This window comes from Crocodylus siamensis, chromosome 14, assembly GCF_052110815.1.
Source record: "Crocodylus siamensis isolate JL-2025a chromosome 14, ASM5211081v1, whole genome shotgun sequence".
Classification (NCBI taxonomy): domain Eukaryota; kingdom Metazoa; phylum Chordata; order Crocodylia; family Crocodylidae; genus Crocodylus; species Crocodylus siamensis.
The window spans coordinates 6476766-6497516 of NC_143408.1; the positions used below are offsets into that span (position 1 = coordinate 6476766).

Sequence of the window (20751 nt, forward strand, 5' to 3'; positions counted from 1 at the left end):
CCCTACACAAGGCCACACCATTCACAGCACGGTCCGTTTGCGTGTGGTCTTTGACACCCAGCTGAGCCTTTCTAATCTCTCAGCAGGGGCAGCAGTGGGCACGCACATGCCGACCGGTTCACTGTAGCGGTTGCAAACTTGAATGGAGCAATCACTTGAACGCACTTGCATTCGAGTCCGGAGGCCTGGCCACGACGTGGAAGTCGACCGCGTTTGGAATAACGTCCCCCCACCTCCAGCTTTTGATAAGCCCCCTTCCCTGGAGCTGCTTTGCAGCATCAATGGAGGGTGACGTTCATGGACTTGAGAAGCTTGAGCTGGGCAAAGCGCTTCTTCAGGATCCTTTGGAGCGAGTTCCTCTGGGGCTTCGTGCCCCGGAGCTCGGGACTGGAGGTGCTCCTTTGACAGACCGTCTCAAAGGACTTCCTCTCACCCTCCAGCCTCTCTGCCTCTCTGCTCCCCGACACACCTATGGCCTCTTTGCTTCTTACGGGGCTGGACCGTCTTTGTGGGAAGAGGGGCCTGGCTGGGTGGTCAGCGCCCTGGCTCCCGTTGCTGCCCCTGCAGCTGGTCTGCTGGGCACGGCGCTGCTGCCAGTCTCGTAAGCAGCCGGCCGCTCGAGAGCAACCGTCTGTCGGGGCCACGGGCATCTCGGGGTCTCTCCGCCTTCCCGGCTTCTCAGGGGCAGGAGGTTTCACGCCAGGACACTTGGGAGGAGCACAGTCCAAGTGGAAGAACAAAGCCTCCTCATTGGTGACCTGGGGGCTTTTCCCCAGGGTGACGAAGCCATACGGGGTGGTGATCTTGGGCAAGTGGGGCAGGGACAGGGCTGCCCGGGCGACGGGGTCTGAAATCTCCTCCGCCTTGACAGCCAGCTCCAGGCTGGAGCAGGCTAGGAGGGGGCAGGGCAGAGCATGAGCCATCTTCCCCGTGGGGTCTGAGCTGCTCCTCCGGGCCTTCCTCTCGGGCTGCCCCTGCGCCCGGGGCTTCACCTTGCTGAAGAGCCTGTGGCCTTCCTGGATGTCCAGCGAGGGGATGATGAACTGCGGGATGCGGTCAGGGGTCACCATGTAATTGAAGATGTCTCGGGAAGCCACGGCAGGGGGAGAGTCGCAGCCAGGGCTCGCGTGCGCCTGGAGTGACATCTCCGGGCAGACAGCGCGCTGGCCTCTTGCCTCTGCGGTGCCCTGGAGCCAGGCACTCCGGTCCCCTCCTGCTCTCCAGAGCAGCTGCCTCGTATTTATACTCTCCGCGTTGCTCTGCGCGCGGTGACGCTCTGCGATGACTCCTGCCAGACAGCCAGGGCTGCACCTGCTCTCTCCGGCCCCGAGGTGATGCATCATCTGCCTGTACAAAGGGGAGGCAGCTGAAGCAGGCAGGAGAGGAGGGGAGCGCATCCCTACGCCTCCGCGCTGCCTGCCTGCTCCGTGTGCAGCACGGACGAGGGCCACTTGAGCAGATGGGCTCCTGTCACCGCCGGGGAAATAGCAAGGCACTGGCAGGGCTGCCGGTCCCCGGGGCTGTGGAGCGCAGGCAGGCAGAGAGCACTTTGCAGCCGTCTGCAAAGAGGGAGAAAGGATGAATCGATCGAGCGGTGGCTTTTCAGGGGTGAGTCACTGCTCCTTAGGTCCAGGGCGTTGTGGGAGCAGGGGCCGTGCACGCTAGGGGAGGGATTTTTCTAAAGCGGCTCTTTCTGAGACCTCTTTGTCTCTCTCCCCCTCCTGTTCAGCGTCCGGTGCCTCCATGCCGGGCTAAGGAACGGTCTCCAGCATCCCTGAAACCAACAGAGCCAACGTCCACAAAGTGCCCGGGGGGAGGCGGGGGGGCAGCCGTTCAGTCGCAGCCTGGTGCTCCCACAGGTGCAGAAACCAAGCGTGCCCCGGCAGAGACCTGGAAATCAAAGGGGCTTTGTCTTTTATTCTTCTCTTTCCATGCCGAGGCAGGCACGGAGACACAGAACTGGACTGTGCCTATGGAGAGAGTTTGCTCCTGACGCCTGGACTTATGGCAGGTGCCTCAAGGCTGCTTTTCATCTGTTCCTGCACTGGAAACAATGTGCAGAAAGGGCAAGCTCGACTTCAGCCCCTGCTGCAGCCCTGGCCCGTGGCCCCACAGTGATAGACAGACCTGCCGGCTGCTCGTGCTCCTTCCAGCCTCTCCCCTCTAGGGCAGCTGGTGCTTTCCAGCAGATTTAAGCCCTGATCCTGCACCGATAGAGCGGGGGGACTTTTGCCATTGATTTCAAAGGGAACGGGAGCAGGAACAGGCCTTGGTCTGGGGCTCTGGACCTTTTTGGATGAAATAATAAAGGCCCCAAATGTGTGGCTGGCCCATGTGCACGTTAGCACTGAACCAGCTTGACATCTGAGTAAATTCAATGACCTTGGAGCAAAATCCGCCTCTTCCCGTCTATGCACTCCAGTTCCAGCTGGCACTGGGGCAGCAGAAATGATGCTGTGGGGACAGCTGTAACCGGGGGTGTCCCCAGGTCACTTTGCAGCTTGGCCACTTGCGTCTCTGAAGTGCCGCACCAGAGCCGGCCGCACAGCATGGCAAACTCCAGCAAGCAGCCAGGCCTGTGGCCATTGGCCTCGCCCTTTCCAAGCTTCCCTCAACCCCCTCCTCCCCTCACCCCCCAGACTGCGGTGCCTGGCTGGAGAGAGCCTGGGGGCTGAGAGGGAGGAAAGGGGCTCTTCTTGTCGCCTCCTGGAGCTCTATCAATAGTCCCAGCTTGAAATCCATGTTAACTGAAGTGGAACAGAGGCACGATCTCAGCACCAGGGTTGGCTGCGGAAATGGCCCATGTTATGCTCACCAGTCCACAGAGCCATTCACAGGCCTCCTCCTGATCTCTGGGTTTAGGCCAGCTGCAAAACGGTGCCAGTGAGCCTTGTGCATCATTGCAAAGGGTCAGCCCTGCGGGCTCAGGACTGCAGGGAAGGAGGAGGACTCGGCCTGAAGCCCAGGACCCAAATGTAGGGGGCACATGCAGCATGGGGTTAAACCCTCCCGGGCGTCAAAGAGCTGGGGAAACACAGAGAGCTGCAGGCAGCATTTGGGAGGAGCCTCTTGGGCTGTCAAAGTGGCTAACTGAGCACAGCAGAGGCATCAGGGAACCAGAGCAGCTCCCCTCCCGTTCTCCATGCTGGCTATAATGAATAGCAACCCCACCTCCCCGCAGCTGCGGTTGCTCTTGCTGGGACAGCAGCAGGGGTGGGCAAAATGGCAGATCCACGGCAGTGCCTAGACTTCATTTCCCAGCAGCCCCTGCCTGCATTGCTGCAGCTGGTTTCCATGTATACCCCAGCAGCAGTGGGACTGGGGGGGGGAGCAGGGGGCACATGGGTTTCCACGTCGACCAGCCCCAGCAGCACTGGGAGGGCACCCGGCTGGGTGAGGAGCTGCTCCGGGGTCGGGGCTGGGATTTTGCAGTGGTGACAGCATGATCTGGAGCTGGGGCAGAGCTGCCCGTGGCACGTGGGCAGCAGATCCTGACCACGCTGTCACCATTGCAAGATCCTGGCCCCGGAGCAGCTCCCTGCCCAGCCGCTCGCCCTGCCAGCACTGCGGGGGCCGGTCTCCTTAGAAACCCTTGCCTTGCACTATCCCAGCCCCGCCACTGCTAGGATCTCCATGAAAACCAGCTGCAGCAACATGGGCAGGGGTTCCTGGGAAATGGAGTCTGCCACGCTCCCTATCGTGGGACTTTGCCCGCCCCTGGACTACAGCATCGCAGAGTGATCCGCTGGGAATTGAGAGGCATGGATCATCTGGGGGACCTCTGAATTGTCTCCACACAGGCTGGGACAGGGCTTGGGCTCCCTCAAGGACATGGCTCTTATTCATTACAGCCACGGATCGGTCAGCCCCAACCCCCCGGCGGGTGCCCCCAACCAAATGCTCAAGGAAGTCGGGGCAGGATGGGGTGCATGTCCTGCCATGCAGGGGCCTCAGGAATTCATATCCCCTGCCACCCTGCTGCCACAGCAAGTCAGCCTGCAAGAACCAGGGGTCGCATTGCTAAAAGCATTTGGGCCCCCAGAAGTGCAAACTGTAAATCCCACTTGGGACCTGGCTGCATCTTTAGGCATCCAAATGCTTCTGAAAATCTGGGCCCAGTTCTCTGGCGTTCAAGGTCTTGTGCAGTTCCTTGTGCCAGCAATAAACTGGGATAAAAGCCCCCCACGGCCCCAGGCTGCCCCTGCATGCCGCCTGCACTCTGGTAAGGGCAGCTGCCCAAGTGCCAAGCGGTCCGGCCCAAAGCACATCCCCCCGAGATCCATGTGCTGAATTATTCCCCCAGCAAGCAACAGCTCTAGGATTGCATCCTAATCTGGGGAACTGGTTCACAACCAGAATGAGGCTGCAAGGAAAGGTCACACTGATTAATTAAGACCGGCAGCTCCTTAACATAATGAGCAGCAGCTGGATCAGAGCCTATACGTAACTAAAGTGCTGGTGCTGGGCTCAGCCAGGTTTCTGTCCAGCTCAGTTTGCTCTTTGCCATGGAGCAGCAGCCAGCCAGTCCTGTAGCCCCATGTACCAGCCCTGGGGAAAAAGGGGTCTGTTGTGGGATGGGGGGAGGCTCTGTGGAATCCAACTGCTACAGGTGAGGCCTTGCTCCTCCAACTGCTTCCCCTTTGTGTTTAGGAGATGGTAGTCAAGCGGGCTGGCTCTGAAGCCTTGCTCGGGAGGTTCTTCCAGCAGGCTGCTCGGCTGGGGCTTGCCAGGTCCCTGGTAAGTAAATCCCATCCTTCCTCCACCCCCCTTTGCTGCTGGGGTGGGGAGTGCTGGGGGTTGGGCTTGGGGTTGCTGGGTGGTGTAACTAGTGCAATTCTAATAACTAATCTAGCTCGAACCTAGCCAGCCTGGGTGCCAGCAGCACGCTCAGAGTGTTGCCCTACCTAAAGAGAAATGAGGCAAGGGGCAGGCCGGTGCTGACCTCCGTTCTCTCCTGGGTAGAGGGCTACAGCGTGCGCGCAAGCTCAGGTAAAGCAGCTTGGATGTGTCTGCAGACAGGACCATGCTGCTTCTAGCCCCCTGCTGACCTTGGTGCTTCACCTGCACAAATAAGGCGTTATGGGAAAGCTTCTGACTGCTTTGAAATCTCCTGCCCTGCCGTCCCCGGCAGCCTAGAGTTGTAAAGAATAGGCTCTTTCTTCTGACTGTTCCCACTAACCAGCATAACTTTTATACAGCAAATACTGACTTGTTCAGCCCTCACATCCTGTGACAGAAGTACACTAGCAATTCCAGGGGCTTCTCATTGTGGAGCTGGGGTTAGACTGGCCAGCTAGCCAGGGCACCAAGTGTGGCGTTCCTGTGCATACACTCCTGGTGTAGGGGGGAGTCTTTAATTGTTGGCCACGTCCTCCTTTCCTGCGTGAGTGTTCAGCAGGACTTGGATGCAAGACATGTAAAGCTCCAGCTCCAGCTTCTGATCTAAAGCAACAGGTGGTTGCAGAAGCAGGTTGGCATCCTTCGTAGTGCAAGCACTTAAAGCCGGGACCAGCTCATGCAATTTGCTGAGGACTGGCTCTGTGAGATGCCCCTGGAGGGTTGGGGTTCAGGATTGCTGGGCTCTCTTGGCTTAGAGCGGTGTGGGCCAGTGGGGTACGAGTACAGTAGCCAGGCATGTGGACTTGTCACATCTGGGCTGGAAGCTCACGTGGATGAGACCCATGCATGCTGGAAGCCAGTGGTCCACTCCCAGCTCTGAACTGCATTGAAACACACCCCTGCATCCTGTAGCGTGGGGATGCTTGGGTATGATGACCAGGTTGCATGCTCCCCTAGCTTCCAGCCAGCTCACCTTTCCCCCGAGACGGTGGCTTTTCTGCTGGTGGTGTTTATCCTGCTGCGATCTGGGCTAGCAAATGCACGAATGCTATGCAAAGGGGATGTGTGGCGCAGCTGCCTGCCTACCCACCCCCCCTGGGGCTCTGTTGCTCTACTTGGCCTGGCAGTGCTGTTCCTGCTGCTCTGAGCAGCATGTACTGCACTCCCATACGCACCCGGAAATCATGCGCTTGGGCTGATTTAAAAATAACCTCTTGCATTGAATCTGTTCAAACTGTACTTGGGAGGGAACAGTTACAGCAGTGCTCCTGCTGAGATCTACTAGCACCTGTGCTACTATTAGACTGAAAATGCTGCCTGGAGCAGTGGTGTCAGTGTGACCACAGGGCTGCTGGCTGAGCCACCCCAGGGATGGTGCCTGGCTTATAGTTGCCCCCCTCCCCACCTTCTCCCACCCCTTGCTGCCAGGGCTCGTGTCAAGGGTTTGCCTGAACCCATCACCCCCAGTGACCAGCTCTGTCCTCTCCTCTGTAGAGTGTTTCCAGCCGCCTGCCCTGCGTGGGGGCAGTTGCTAATGGATTAGGCACCCACATGGGCTTTGGTGGAGCAAGTCCCTGAGGAATGGCTGGCCTTGAGTAGCAAGTGGGTAGAGAGCAAGGCACTGCTGGGGGTGGCACTAGTGAAACCACAAGCAAAAAATTCTGCTGTTCTGCCCTTTCCCCTTGCTCCCCCCACCCCCCAGCACTGGGCAGGAGCCAAGGCCTGGAACAGACCCCGCCGCCCCCAGAGGTGGTACAAGTACCTACTCTGGACACTTTCAAGAAATATTTTGGACACTTACTGTGCTGGGATCCTTTGACCCTAGCAGACTCCCTGCCCCTTGGAGCTGCTGCCTTTGATCCTGCTTTGCAGGGTCTCTGTCCCACCTATGCTGGGTTGGCCTTTAATAAAGGTACCCAAGTGGTTTAAGAGTACAAAGCGCTCCAAAGTCCCTGGGATTCTGCCCCAGGATGCATGTGCTGTGCCAGAAAGTGTTGCCAGGGCAGCTCTATGGGCTAAAGATGGCAGTTTCAGAGCTAGATCCAAAAAAACCCAGCCCTATAAGATGCAGTTACACGGCTGAAGTGGCTTCATTCTGGTACAAGCTGAGCTCCTACAGCAGCAAAGCTTCTCGTGAAGTCTGCGCTGTTATGGCTCGTGCTGACCCTATCGTGCCTCCTCGCAATAATGAAGCGAGGGAAGGGCAAAGGGCCGAGACGCTTGTTCTGCTCCCGGCCCTGCCGCTTGTTGGGTGCGAGTCGATTGCTGTGTCCGGTACAGCGCTCCGCAGCCATGAAGGGGGCTTTGCAGTTGGGATGTTCGTGTTTTCTCTTTGTCGAGTGCTTGGATCTCACATGAGTAAGATTAGAGCTGGACCTGGTGGCTGTATTTCTTCCCGGCTGGAGAAGGAGCAGAGGGAACCTAAAGTTTCCTTCAAGGATTGCAAACGGCTTGATGTCTCAAACCTTCCTGACCCTTCTTAGCTCCAGCTCCTGCAGAAGATGTTTGCCTGGGCTGGGTTCTCGATCCCTGTGGAGACCATCGGGAGCGGAGACCCTCCTGCCCCCTCTCCCAGCAGACCAGTGCGGCATGCCAAGAAGCGTCTCGGGAGGCTGGCCTGCTTCCTGTTCGCCATCGTGCCCTGCAGGCTCCAGAACGCCCTCGGCTACCTGCCCCCGGGCAGCTTGGGTCAGAGCGATATTCCCGAGGGTAAGATCTACCTGCGGTCCGGCCGGGGTGTGGGTGGGCCCACACCTTGAATGCAGGCCAGCGTGACCTTGCCCTACCGCAGGCCCCATGCTGGGCCACGAGCACGTGTTCTGTCGGCTTCTGGACCAGATGCCAATACAGCAAGGAAAGCTAAAGCTGAATGACCCACATGGGAATGTGTGAGCATCTTGCATGAGGTCCATCAGGACCACCGAGGGGTGGCGAAGCCTTTAGCGGGCACCCGTTGTCTTGACCTCCCATCATCACACGGGTGCAGCTGGCAGCAGCGTGCTGGCCTACAAGCCATCTGGCAAATCCTTTCTACCCTAGAAGCCATCTGGGTTTTGTCCCTGTGCTTAAGGAGAGGAGATGCATGCAGTGGGACCTGTTGTTGCCATTGGGGGGGGGGGGGGTTGCATGAACCCTGCCTTCTTTGCAGAAATCCGAAAAACTCCAGTCAAGCCATGTGGCAAAGGAAACAAGAGAAAACAAGATGATGTAGCTCTAGAAGACCAACAGTCCTGGGTGGAGGTGTTACATGAAGAGCTGCCGGAGGGGGATGACCCCAACGATGCTACCTACGAGGTAAGTGCTAACTGCTTTGCAGAAAGTCCTGTATACCAGGTTAGCCAGAGCCATGGCACAATCCCAGTGCAGAGGCAACATGGCTCTGCTTGGTCATGAAGCTCTTGGACGTGCCTGAAACACGGAGCCCTCCTCCTTCACCTTCCCCCAAAAATGGTCTGCTGCCACTGAGGTCCTTGCGAGGGTCCCTTGCAGCTCCTAATGAGTCAACAGATGGACTCAGTATGTCAGCCTGCTCCATCCATCCGGGGATGGCAAATGACCTCATCAATGCTGAAGGCTTCTGCCTTCTCTCTTTGCAGCCTCACGTGGTAACGTGGTTCTCCTTGTGCCACAAATGAGAAGTGGGGTGACCCCTTCAAAGCTGGGATCCTACCAGGCAGCATGGCCTCTTGCTGCCTTTATGGTACATCTGTAAAATGCTTCACTTGCCCAGCAGCTCCATATCCATTGCCACCTCCCGGCTGTGATGAACCCATGGTCATTCAGCGGCAGCACTGGGGTAGAATGGGCCACCGATAAAGGAGAACTTCTGGACTGGGAGTGCCTTGGAGCAGGGATTTTTCTTGTGGGGGATGTAAAAGGTACCTTGAAGACGGCAAGTGTTATTGGAGACAACCTTTGCAGAAGCCCATAGACCTCCTGCTAAGCCAGTTTAATGAGCAGACCTTTGAAAAGGAACTAATTCCTTGTGCCCTCAAGCCTTTCACCAAGGTGGGGACTTTCGGATGGCATAAAAGGCAACAGAGCGCCCTAGTCATACAAAGCCAAAGGGCCCTGGGTGTCCAGCTGCCTCTGTGCCTTTGGAGGCCTCCCCTGGCCCCTTGAAGGAGCCTGTCCCCTTTGCTTCCCACTGTAGCTGGGACCAGAGCTGGCCTCCTTCCCTCTTCCAGCCAAGCAAATCTGAGACTGACAGTGAGGAGTACAGGTCCCAGAATGAAATGGAGACGGACCTGGAGTTCGAGGAGCAGGATGGGGTCGTCATGCTGAAGGAATCGCCCAATCCACAGGTAGTGGCGCCTGCGCAGCCAGGCCGCGGGGCACGTACAGTTGGGCCAGGCTAGCTGTTGCCTGCTGCCAGGTTAACGAGTGGTGGTTTGGCACGGCTGTAGTTTGGCCATTGCCCGTGTGGCTGTGGGAGCATGTGAAGCCAAGCGTGGACCCTGGCTTCGTTGGGGCCGGTCCCTAATGTCATTGCCCGCTGGTCTACATGAACACAGCAAGAGGCTCCTGGGCCCTGGGTGGCTGCAATGGCTTGGGTCTCTGCAGTGGGTGGGCTGTCTTTCTAACCTCCGACTGACACTTTTTTTTTTTATGGTGGGTTTAGTCTGACCGCGGAAGCACTACCCAGTGTGGATAGCACTGCCTGCTTCTCCGGGCAAGCTCCGCACCGAACTGAAGCCTAAGCGTGTGTCCCTGACTGCAGGTGAATCAGAAAGGAGAAACCGTGCAGGCCGCAGCAACCAGTGGGGATGTCCCAGAGAAGTCAGCTATGCCAACCCATGGGGAGGAGGCCTCCGAGAAGCAGGCTGCTGCTAATGGTGGTGATGAGGTTGCCCAGGAGCAGCAGGCCGCAGCAAGCAGCAGTGGCAGCTGTGCTCAGGAGCAGTGGGCTCACGCAAGTGGATACAGTGACAGTCAAGAGCAGTGGGTTGAACTGAGTGGTAAGGATGACTTCCCCCTAAAATGAATCTGCTCTGCTCCCTGGGGCAAGAGATGCAATGGGCAGTCTGCCCGCGAGGGGTGCAGCCATTGGCATGTCATCTAGGAAGCGGGTGTTCCAGTACCCCGAGGCCTTCGGTGCATCTGTCTCCCTTCCCCTGGCTGCCTGTCAGTGCAAATGTGTACTTTCAGGCTGAGCTTTCTGGGTCCTAAATTCCCACCGGTGGAAACTGCTCTTCTGGTCACTTGAGCCATTGCATTGCTAGAGTGAGGCCAGGAAGCTGGCTGCAGTGCCCCGTGGCAGCAGATTTATTCTTCCAGCTGCTCTTGGTTGCTCTGCATGGTTGTATGCATGGGCGATGATGGGGCAGGCAGGCTCTGAGCTGCTAGTGACCAGAGGGGTGGTGTGAACCCACGTGGGTAGGAAGAGTAATTGGAGCAAAGCTGTGGTGAGGCAAGCTAGAATTGCTTAATCCTAGCCTGCAGGTGAGTGGCTCTGACCTTGACAAGTTCCCTTCGCCTGCTTGCTGAGTTCATACTGGTCCTTAGATATTTGACCTCCATCCCAGTAGAGGCAAAACACATGGCCAGAAGGCCTTGAAGGGACAACAGGAAAATTGTAGCCCACCTTCTTGCAGAGGACTCTGACCTTCCAGTTCTCCTCCCCAGACCACTAAAGCTGCCTTTCCCAGCAGATGGGCCTGGCCCTCCCCCTCCCCAGGGTTTCCTGTAGACTTCAATTGCAAGTAGAAGAGGGAATCCATGATGCTAGATGCAACCTATCAATCCATATAACTGTCACCTGCAGACTTTGACTCCCAAAAAAGTTATTAGAGTATGTGTGTCCTGCAACCATAGGGGTGTCAGACAGCTTCCCCCAGGGGCCTCCCTTTTCTGCCTGCTAAAGCCTTTAAGACCTAGGTGCTTTCTCTTCAGGAAAGCAATGGCTTTAGGCGCCTTTCCTAATATATGAAAGGACCCCAAGCTCCAGAACAGAAGCGGAGGTTTCCATGGGCTTCAGGTACACTCCCCCTGCACTGGAGTTTGGAAACTCCTGACTTAAAAGATTGTCAGATCTCAGGCCTGCACCTGTCTGTGTTGGATCCAGAGGGCCAGACCTACACCATTACTGGCTTATCTGACTTAAGTGCCCTCTAGTCCCCAAACATGGATCTGTGTCCTGTTGGTAACTTGTATGGGATCCAGCTACTTCCCTAAATGCTCCCTCTCAATAGACCTGCTGCAAAAGCTGCAACCTATTACTAGGAACTAAAGAGCCAAACTTCCTGAGCAATTGCGACAAAAATCCTTTGTTGCACCGTGCAGTACAGCTCTTGGCACTGATTGCAGCCAGCAGGTGCACTGGAATAACTATTCTCCCCTCTTCTGTAGGATAAATGGGATGATTGCTCCTGGCCCACACCGCTGTCCCCTGCTGTGGCTGTGATGCCGAATGCTCCTCTGGCTAATTCTGCCGCTCGGTCCTGAATGAACCTTCTGCCAAACTTCACGTTTGTATTTTGAAATTGTTGAAATAAAATCTTTTTCATGTGAATCCAAAAGTCCTTGATTCCTGCCTACCTCAGGGCTGGCATCTCGGTCATACAGCAAGTGGCATGATGGAGTTGCGGCCAAGTCCTCGAGGCATGCGGCTGGGCCTCCTGCAACTTATGCCAGGGTCTCCTAGATGACAAATCCACTACTGTTTTACCCCCTCGTATCGCCTTGCTGTAGGAGCTGAGCACTTCAGTGTTTGAAAAGAGCGTAGCGAGCTATTTTCCGAGTCCCAGTGGAATAGCCTACTTCCTCCCTTTTCAAGCCCTGGAAACTGTGTCCAGCGGATGGTGAAGGCTTTACATAGAGGGTTACTAGAAAGCAGGACTGGAAGAGACCTCATGAAGTCAAGGCAGGATCATCCCTGACTAAATCATTCCAGCCAAGGGTCTGTCCAACCTGCTCTTAAACTTGCATCTACCTCCTTGGAAGACTTTAAGGGGCAAAACAGGGCAGCAGCAGGTCTCAGTGGAGCAAGAGAAAGATGCGGTGTTGCATGAAGTCTCCAAGCTGGTGGATCTCATTAAGGTTCCAGTTCTGGGCACTGATGCAGGGGTTATGTGGTAAGGCTCTCTGGCTTTTGAGCAGCGGCCTTGATTAGGTGGCTCCGGTGGTCCCTCCAGACTTGAAATGCATCCTTTGATAAGCACTTAGCTTAGGCCTGGCCCCAGTGAGAAGGCCAGATCCTAGTAGGGCACACTTGCAATTGTATACTGGCTCTTATGATGCTGCTGCCCCCACTCTTCCAGCCAGCCCAAGCTCTACTGCAATGAGTCCTGTTCAGCTAATCCAGCTGAGTCGGCCAAAGCTTTTACCAGTAGAGTCTGAGCCTCTTGCCTATATGCCTGATGTTGGCAAAACTGAAATGTAGATGAGGCTTACATCTTAGAGGTGATGATGGCTTCAAGTTTGTTCATACTGTTAGAAATATTATTAGGAATGCATAATGAATAGAGTGTTGTTAGAACTGCACAGTTTCTTTTTATCAGGTACAAGATACAAACACCACCAAGGACATTCTCCCCCCCCCCCCCCCGCCCCTTAGCTAATTTACTATCTTTTTCCTATACTAAATCACACACTCCCTCTGCTTTTCTCATGTAGATTACAGAAGCTGTAATTCAATTGACTCTGTCCTTGGAGGAGAGAAGGATTTCAACTTTTGGTGACCTAGGGGCTTTTCTGAGCGTGCATAATTAGCTAATGCATATATGCCTATCTGCCCCGCATACTTAAATAGTTAATTATAATGAACATGCGACGTATGAAGTGACGTATTTACATATATGTTTGTATGAACCGGAAATAAGTTAAGAGTTCCAGTTTCTGCACATGTGCCCAGGAGGGAGAGTATATAGAGCTGGCTGAGAGGTTTCCTCGGGGGCAGAGTAAGCTGAGACGCTCTGTCTCTGCTCTGACCCTATTTGCAAATACACCTTTCGTTCTACTAATAATGTGTGCCTGAGGAATTATTATTCCCGAGCCTCCAAAAGAAACGAACCACAAATTTTTGCATCAATACCCTCCCTTCATCCCTGGAGCCGCAGGCACGGGGGTGAGGTGACCGGACGAAACCTCCGGGCAAGGTCAGTGGCAGAGCTGCGATCGAGTGCAAGTGGCCCTGGCTTGCTGCTGGGTGCTGCTCCAGGTGAAGCTCAGCGTAGTGTGTCTTGCCCCTTTCTAATTCGAGAAGCCATTTCATCTGCCTGAAATAACTTCAGGGAATATTCCTCTCAGTGCAGCTCTTGTTGTCAGGGATAATAGCCCTGCAGAGGACTAAAATGATAGCCACAATACTCTGGCCAGCTGTGAAACAGCTGTGCTCCTCCTTGATTATTCTTTAAATAAAAATAATGGCAGTAAATCCTGGTGACCTGATTAACAAATCCTTGCACTCTCAGATGCTGCAGCCATCCTTACCACTCCCTGGGGCTGGGCTATCCATTCAGCTGGCTTGTAGAGCCTGCTTTCCTAGTGCAGCCTGGAGCAGAGGGCCATAGGGCAGGAGTCCTTCAAGGTCTAGAGCAATGCCGCAGGAGCTATTTTGTCCATCTGGGGCTAAGCCCAGCCATGCAACAAGGACTGGTATATGCTTGCTGCAAGTCTGGTGAGGAGAGATGTGTTGTGCTCCTGGAGAGAATGTGGGAACACACCGAGAGCATGGGGCAGAAGATTTTTTCTTGTGGCTGACCCCTTGGACCTCACTGCTCTCAAAGGCTTCCAGCTATCCAAAGGCTTGGGACTGCTGGCTTCAAGTAAAGGAGGGCCAGCAGGGATGCACTTTGGAAACTCTCTCTTGCCTTTGTAAGTGAACACTTAGGCAGGGCAGGGAGCTCAGATTAAGTTGGATGGGCTGGGTCTGCCTTGTAAAGCTCCAAAGGATATGGGGGGCTTCATCTGCATGAAGAGGGGCTGTTTGCAAACTAGGAATCTAGGTTCTGGGCTTTTTCGTGATACGCACTTCAAATAGGCAACACCGCTTACCCGGACCTCTGCCCCTTCTGGCTGCAGCGTTGTACCGGTTCCTCTGGCAAAGAGCTGGGCTGCCAAGTAAGGGGTGCAGCCAGCAGCGCTGATCAGCACCGCTGCAGTTGCAGCAGCCTCTCCTTCAGCACAGGTTGTGCTGTGGACTAGCGGAGCTGCCTTCTGTTCCTTCCTGGGGCCATAAATTCTGTGCGCTTGCGGCCTGCCGTCAACAGCCACGTAATGTATATAGCAATGGACCTTTTTAGCACCCTTCCCCTTCCCCGTGTCCTCCTAGACATAAGTATGCCTCCTAGACAGCATTATCTGCCTGCACAATAGCACTGACTTCATTACCTCTGAATAATAATAACATGTTTCTCCTGGTTGATGGAGGAGCTGACGTTGCAGGGCATGGACATTATACTGAGCTCTGCAGTAATTCAATTGCTCTTTGGTTGCATTTAATAGCTCTCCTGCTCTTTGCAGCTGGCTTTTTTTCAAAATGGGGCTTAATAACATAGGTCTTTGCAGCGCACAGCTGTGAGAGCTTTCTGAAATCTGGGTAGGGTTCCCCTGCTTGCTTCTGGGCCTGGTCTCGGTCCAGCGTTGTTGGAGGAAGCTGCTTGTTCGTTATTTGTGCTCTAGACGGTGTAGAGCAGTTATGCTTCAAAACTTAATATGAGAAAGATGAGGTGCTGCATGGAGGATCTTGGGGGTGCTGGGCATCTCTGAGTCCTGTGCTTATCCAGCTGTTTTAGGATGCTGGCAAATCTTTTTAAGACTTCTGCTACCTCCTGGTAAAGGGAGATGAGACTGCGCCGCACACCGCTGTGGGGTGGGGGGTAAATGACCCAGGGCAGTAATCATTGACTACAGAGCCTGTTCTCTGCTGACCCTCTTCCCTGAATCCACCTCCCTGAAACGACCTAAATAGTGGAAACTTGTACTGTCCAGTTATCTGCTGAGCTAGGCAGGATGGGGGTGGGGGGCAAAATAAGTGCTCTGAGTCTGAGCCTCTTGCCCACATGCTTGATGTTGGCCGGGGGAACGGGCATGCCTGCGCCCTGGCACTATGTTTTGACCAGGGAGATAACGGGTCTAGACGCTGTTTGTAAGTTGGCTGCTACCTCATTTTACACGGTCCTGAGCCAGTGCCTTTCCTAAGCGCAGGTCCCCGTCTCTGGCATGTTGACCTTCCTGCGTGAAGCCCTTGGAGGGGTCTACGTACGAAGCGGAGTTTCCATATCAACTGAGGAAGGCGGCTCTAAAGGTGGTGGGAATGTGTTCGTTCAGGCCCAGTCGATCCTCCTTGTCCCTGGAGACTTGCAAGTCTATGGAGTGAGCATTGAAACCCCGTCCACGGTCAGCCCCTGGCTCTGGGGTTGGAGCCATGGGCCCAGGAAAGGCTCTTTTACCCCATTGCCAGGGTCCTGAGCAGGCCATCCCTCTCCCCGGAGCCACGCTGGTTCCTGCAGTGGCACAAAACAAGTACTGGAGGGGCTGCCAGCTGGGCCTGCCGGAGGGGCAAACGGGGGATAACTGCCTTGCATTTCTCCCTGGGGCCGAGAATCCTGCAGAGCTATTGAATTGACTGTCCTAAATATACACTTAACTGTGGCTCTCATTTAGATGTAATAGGAAGAGGCTTCTACACCGCAGGCCTACAAACTCATTAAAAGGCTATTCATTGAACCGCCATAATTTGGCCACAGCCTGGCTCACCAGGATGTCATAATTACCCAGCGTTTGTTCAGTACTCGGCTGCTTTTCTATTAAATCAAGTCTCCCGCAAGACGTTTCTCATGCTATTGTGCTACCTTGTCGGTGTGGAGGAAGGGGGTTTTCCAATGGCACTGCAAGGGCTTTATTAGTTTTGGGTACTTACCATGGTGCTAGGAGCCAGATATCTGAGCAGCTCCATAACCTGTAATGTACTGACCCCTCTCAGGGTGGGCAGGGCTATTGTCCCCCTTTATATAGATGGGGAGCTGAGGCATGGAAAGGTTAAGTGACTTGTCCGAGGTTGTATGGGAAGTCGGTGTCAGAGCAGAAGTCTGAACCTGAGTCAGTTGCTCCCTAGAAACTCTCCGGGGTTTGTTGATATGCGGAGGCTCACTTGGCTTGGCCCATGGTAGGCTGGGGGCATGTCAGAGCATCTTTCAGTGCCATGTTATGACCACAGTGGGAGGCGGTTCGTTGTACCTCTGCTCTGTGCTGGGGTGATGCATGCAGAGGATGGCCCTGCTCCTATCTGGCTAATAGCTCTGAACTTCTCCGTGGGAGGGAGGCCCCTGGAGCCCAGCAGCAAGGCAGGAGCTGAAGGACTTGGCTTGTTGCAGATGGGTGAAGGGGGTGCCTTGGCTTGCAAAAGGCTCCTGAAGTCTGGGTGTTTCCCCCTCAGCACCGCAAGACTAGAACTACGTGAGGTCTGTAATCCAGATGGCCAAGACTAAATGGAAATAATGCCCTCGGGTCAGATTTTAGCTGGCCTGCTCTAGGAGGGTGACAAAGGGCAACCGTGGCAGCTGCCACTGAGCGTTGCAGAGAGGGCAAGGGATCGGGAGTCCCTGTGAGCTCCAGGGATGTGCCGGGGGTCACGGTAGCAGCCTGGTACAAAGCCATTTTTGTCACATCTGAAAGTTTTCCACCAGCTTTTGTCAGCACAGCACTAACCCGTCTCACGGAGACAGAGGTGTGTGCCCCAGCACAGTCACCTGCCTGGCACGTGGGCACTGCGCACCTGCTCCAGCACCTCCAGAAGCAAAGCTCCTCTCCACTCTGCCCTCCCCAGCTCCTTTCCTGCTCCTTCTCGTCCCCCAGCAGTGCTCCTGGGTCAGGTGTCTTGCTCCTGCAGACTACTGGTACTGGCTCCAGCCAACCCACGTCCTTTTCTTTGCTGTTCTGGTATGGATCAGTAGAGGGTAGCATCGCCTTAGAAATCAGGTAGAAGAAGGCTGCTGCAAGGAGGGTGATATTTCTGCACCCTGGCTGCAGGCATTGCAGGGGTGGTAAGGAGCATGCAGAGCAGAGGATGCAAAGTCCTGGAGTCCGCTCCTTCCAGGCTGAGAGCATCTTGCGTTTCTGCCTTTGTGTAGCCTGGGCTCTGAGACTGCACCTGCAGCCTGCTGGGTCACATGCTCGCATCTTGTCATCTCTCTGAGCCACGTGCAGATGAGATTTGAATGTGCAGAGCAGCTCTGATGCAGTTTGTGATTGGATCCATCTGTGCCCATTGGCACCAGCCTGAATCCCTGCTCAGACCTTGGGCAGCCGAGTAACCCTGCCTTGTCTGCCCCTGCCCATGCTTCTTGCTCCTGGTTTGCTGCCTGATTTTTGCAGATGCTGGGGCGGTGTATTGAAGGAGCGTTATGCCACTGGAGCGGGTTACAAAGATCTCCGTTGGCAGGTGGGGTCTGCAAACGGCATCACTGGCCGCACCCCACCTTCTGCAAAATCAGAAATTAGGCCAAATACAGCTTCTCCACCCCCGGCCTGGAACCAGAGATCACACATGCTCTGTGTGAGGTCCTTGTTCCAGCCCCACTATGTTGCAACCAGGACATCCAGAAAACCTACAGTTAAGGATGGAGCAGAGATGAGAACCTCCCTCTCTGGGTCAGGGAAACCTAGGAGGTCCTGGCAGACTCACTGGGGAGCCAAATGCAAGCATCCCTATGATAGCGATCTTGCTGGGATCATAGATTCATAAATGTTAGGGTCGGAAGGGACCTCAGTAGGTCTGACCCCCTGCCCTGGGCAGGAAAGAGCATTGGGGTCAGACGACCCCAGCTAGGTGCTTGTCCAGTCTCCTCTTGAAGACCCCCAAGGTAGGGGAGAGCACCACCTCCCTTGGGATCCCCTTGGGATCATTTGACCCCAGCTGACTTCCTGCCCCTTGGGCAGGGGGCTGGACCCAGTGATCTTGCGAGGTCCCTTCCAGCCCTGATGTCTATGAAAATCCTCCCCAGGGCTGGCTGTGCCAAGGGCACTGGTGAAAGCTGCCTCACCTTGCCAAGCCCTCTCCAGGGGTAAGAGTGGAAGGGGCTTTTCTCCCAGGCCTGCTGTCAGGAGGCCCCTCCACCACCACACAGCCATGGTCTCATGCAAAAGGATGCCCCTCTTCCCCATCCCCCAAATAACCACAGTGACTTGTGGGTCCTGAGCTATGGGAAGGCAGGTAGGGGGTTCCCTCCCCTACCCTGGGAGAAGAGAAGCATCCCCTGAGACTCAAGCTGGGGAAGGAGAGCGGCAGAGGGATGGATTACGGGAGGACACGGAGGCTGGGAGGTGGGCTGGGTTCGGGGAAGGCTGAAGGACCACAGCCCGGCAGGGAGATCCCCCTTTCCCACCAGAAGCTGTCAGGAGGCCAGGCTGTCACAACCACTTGGGCAGACAGGTCCCCAAAAGGCTCCTAGTTAGCTATGAAGCTAAATGGGAAACAAATGCTTTAATTGAGGTGAAAATAACAGTAATTAGCATGAGCAAATCCAATTAGGAGCTGCCAGCAGGTTACCTTGGGCCTGTCATTGGAAGCGCGGCGGCACGGGTGGTGCACAATGCTGTCCTGTGGCCCACGTCCTAGAAACAGCGGGAAACAGGGCCACGGGCTGCATCCTGCCCCCGGGGACGCCCTTCATTACCAGCGCCCCCTCCTCGGGGCGGGCAGACGAGGCTCGTTGCCCCGATTCCAGCACCTAATTAGGGCAACGAAGCGGATTTGTCCGTTGCGGTTTGGTGGGGAGGCGCATCGCTGGCGACCCGGGCCGTGACTGGAGGGAAGGCAAGTAAAGCAGCGATGGCTCCCAATGAGCAGCTTCACTGCCAAACGCTGTCGCCGGTGGCATCGGCTGCCTGTGATGTCCACGCCCCGCCAGCCCCCAAGAGTGTCACAAAGGGGCTCGCCTACCTTCTCAGCCCTCCCGGGTCAAGACTCAGTCCAGCCTCAGCCTTTGCAGCCAGAAGCCTGGGCTTTCTCCTTTTATGCCATTTTCTCTCAAAGGACAAACAGCCCCAGAGGCTTCTGAGCCCCAGCTACCGCTCACCCGGCTCTTCGTGCTGGGCCTTCATGGCAAATAGCCAGGTGCTCTGCACGCGGACAGGCCGTGCAGGAGGAGTGGGCTCTGCTGGGATGCATTGGCTCCAGCTGCTGATCCAGAGGGAGCGTCCAGAGCAGAGAAACCTTCTGGACGAATAGCCAATGTGCCAAAAAGTGCAGGTGGAGGGCGAGAGAGAGACTATTTGCAGCATTGGGGAAATAGTTTGGGGTGAAAAACAAACTTTGGAGAAGCTGAAAGTGTTTCACCCCTTCTGGCGTCTCCATGCTTCTGGGCTTTCCCATTTCTGTTGGATGTGTCAGGGTGTTTTTTTGCCTCCCTCAGAGGTATTGGATGTTGGCTACAGCCAAGGCTGGGGTCTGTGCCCATGCTTCTGCTGGGACCAAAGCTGGAGTTTCCTGGCTGGATAGTCTCGCCTCCAATCGGGGTCAGATCAACCCTATATTTGGGGTCAGGAAGGAATTTTATCCCATGGTCAAATTGGTACAGACTGGGGGGTATGGCCCTCTGCCTGGGATCTCTAGGGTATATACTGACAACCTTGCATAGAAGCAGGACATTAGTTGTTGTGGTCCCCTGGCTTTACCTGCAGCAGGTTCAGATGTGGTGGTGTGTATTGGGGCACGGCTGACGGTAGTTAAGAGATTAGATTATGGACTGTGCAGGATGGTTTGAATAGGGCTCATCCTGCCTCCGGCGGGGGGTTGGACTCGGTGACCTCTGGACGTCCCTTCCAGCCCCACTTCTCTACGATTCTGTGATTTTAAATGCAGGGTTTTGCTGCTGGCCAAATTTGTATTTTGAGGCTAAGTGCAGGTATAAAAATAATAAATGAAACTCCTATGAAAAGTAAACCTCCTTCCTCACCCTTGCCAGAATGAACCCAATGTTGGAACAAAACCTCCCTGGAGTTTCTGTTTGTCAATAAAATGGAAACTTTTTTCTTTTCAGGTTGACCAGCAACCGATTTGCTTTCCAGTTTGGCCACTGACCCAAACCCCTCACCCCTTGGCACTGCTCTGGCAGTCCCTCCTGACAGCGCGTGGGATGTGCTGGTCTAAGCAACGTGAAAGCCAGCCCATGCCATCCTCAGTCGGTCCCTCGACGTAGCCCCTATGCACTCAGCAGTTACTGCCTCGCTTGGTGAGAGCCACCTTGGCAGAAGCAGGAAGTTCCTGAGGTCTTGTGAGAAGTCCTCATTCCTAGGAGATGCCCATTGAGAGGGCACTGGTGCCAGGAGCAGCCCCTCTGCACCCTATGTGGGAAGGAGGACTGGTTCCTACACAGGTTGAGCCAGCAGGACAAACCGTCCTTGAAGGCACGCTGAGCAAGAAGGAAAGGCTTGTCCGCGATTCCCGAGGGAGGCATCCTGCTGAGAAGGAAGGCGGATGTTTTCTGGGTGGGTGAGACGGTTGCCCTGGCCGGACCCCCTGATCCGGGCAGGCTGGCTGCCGCGAGCGCCAGGGCCCTCCCCTGGGTGCTGCATCTTGCTGCGTTGAGCCAGCTGCCGTGGGAAGCCCTGGGAGGTTTGTGCCTGCCCTGCACAAAGGCAAGGCAAGGAGGCTGCGGAGGACTCGGAGAAGCACCGGGCAGTTGGGAGGACGGCGTGACAAAGCCGGAGAAGGGGGTGCCTCGTGCACGGCTCACGCAGCAGCTGGAAAGCCGGTGTTGGCCAAAATGTGAGTTTTAGACCTCTGCACGTCCCAGCCTGGTGCCCTTCGCACCCGACCTGCTTCCTCACTCGGGTCAATTTGAGAACAGGTGCTTTTCCGGTGCACTCAGCCAGGACCCCGTCAGACTCTGGGATGAACAGGATTTCATCCTGGAAACCAGTGCCCTTGCCAGGGAGCCTGTCCTTGTCGCTGAGAAGGCCCTGCCCATG

The 20751-nt window shown here is 55.5% G+C and overlaps 2 protein-coding genes across 3 annotated transcripts; one reads left to right on the forward strand and one right to left on the reverse strand.

Annotated features, from left to right (window-relative positions):
* Nucleotides 1–278: 278 nt before the first annotated feature.
* LOC149853280 (uncharacterized) lies at nucleotides 279–1145 on the reverse strand. The gene has a single exon (XM_090027967.1). The coding sequence runs from the start codon at nucleotides 1143–1145 to the stop codon at nucleotides 279–281; it is 867 nt and encodes a 288-aa protein (XP_089884093.1).
* Nucleotides 1146–1358: 213 nt separating this feature from the next.
* On the forward strand, nucleotides 1359–11294 carry LOC149853281 (uncharacterized). 2 transcript variants are annotated; one of them, XM_090027095.1, is made up of 7 exons: nucleotides 1359–1608; nucleotides 4651–4737; nucleotides 7323–7548; nucleotides 7988–8133; nucleotides 9027–9143; nucleotides 9560–9797; nucleotides 11188–11294. In XM_090027095.1, exons 1-7 carry the CDS (start codon nucleotides 1579–1581, stop codon nucleotides 11190–11192), a joined length of 849 nt encoding a protein of 282 aa, XP_089883221.1. In that variant the 5' UTR covers nucleotides 1359–1578; the 3' UTR covers nucleotides 11193–11294. The 2 variants fall into 2 exon arrangements, with proteins under 2 accessions (XP_089883221.1, XP_089883220.1); XM_090027094.1 differs by lacking the exon at nucleotides 1359–1608 and adding an exon at nucleotides 4467–4562.
* The last annotated feature ends 9457 nt before the right edge of the window (nucleotides 11295–20751 follow it).

Bases quoted from the DNA above. Each gene is read 5' to 3' on its own strand.
- LOC149853280 (XM_090027967.1), bottom strand. From the start codon at position 1,145: ATGTCACTCCAGGCGCACGCGAGCCCTGGCTGCGACTCTCCCCCTGCC.
- LOC149853281 (XM_090027094.1), top strand. From the start codon at position 4,506: ATGGAGCAGCAGCCAGCCAGTCCTGTAGCCCCATGTACCAGCCCTGGG. The intron at 4,738-7,322 runs GTAAGTAAATCC...GACCCTTCTTAG, and splicing joins TGGGGCTTGCCAGGTCCCTG to CTCCAGCTCCTGCAGAAGAT. The intron at 8,134-9,026 runs GTAAGTGCTAAC...TCCCTCTTCCAG, and splicing joins CCAACGATGCTACCTACGAG to CCAAGCAAATCTGAGACTGA.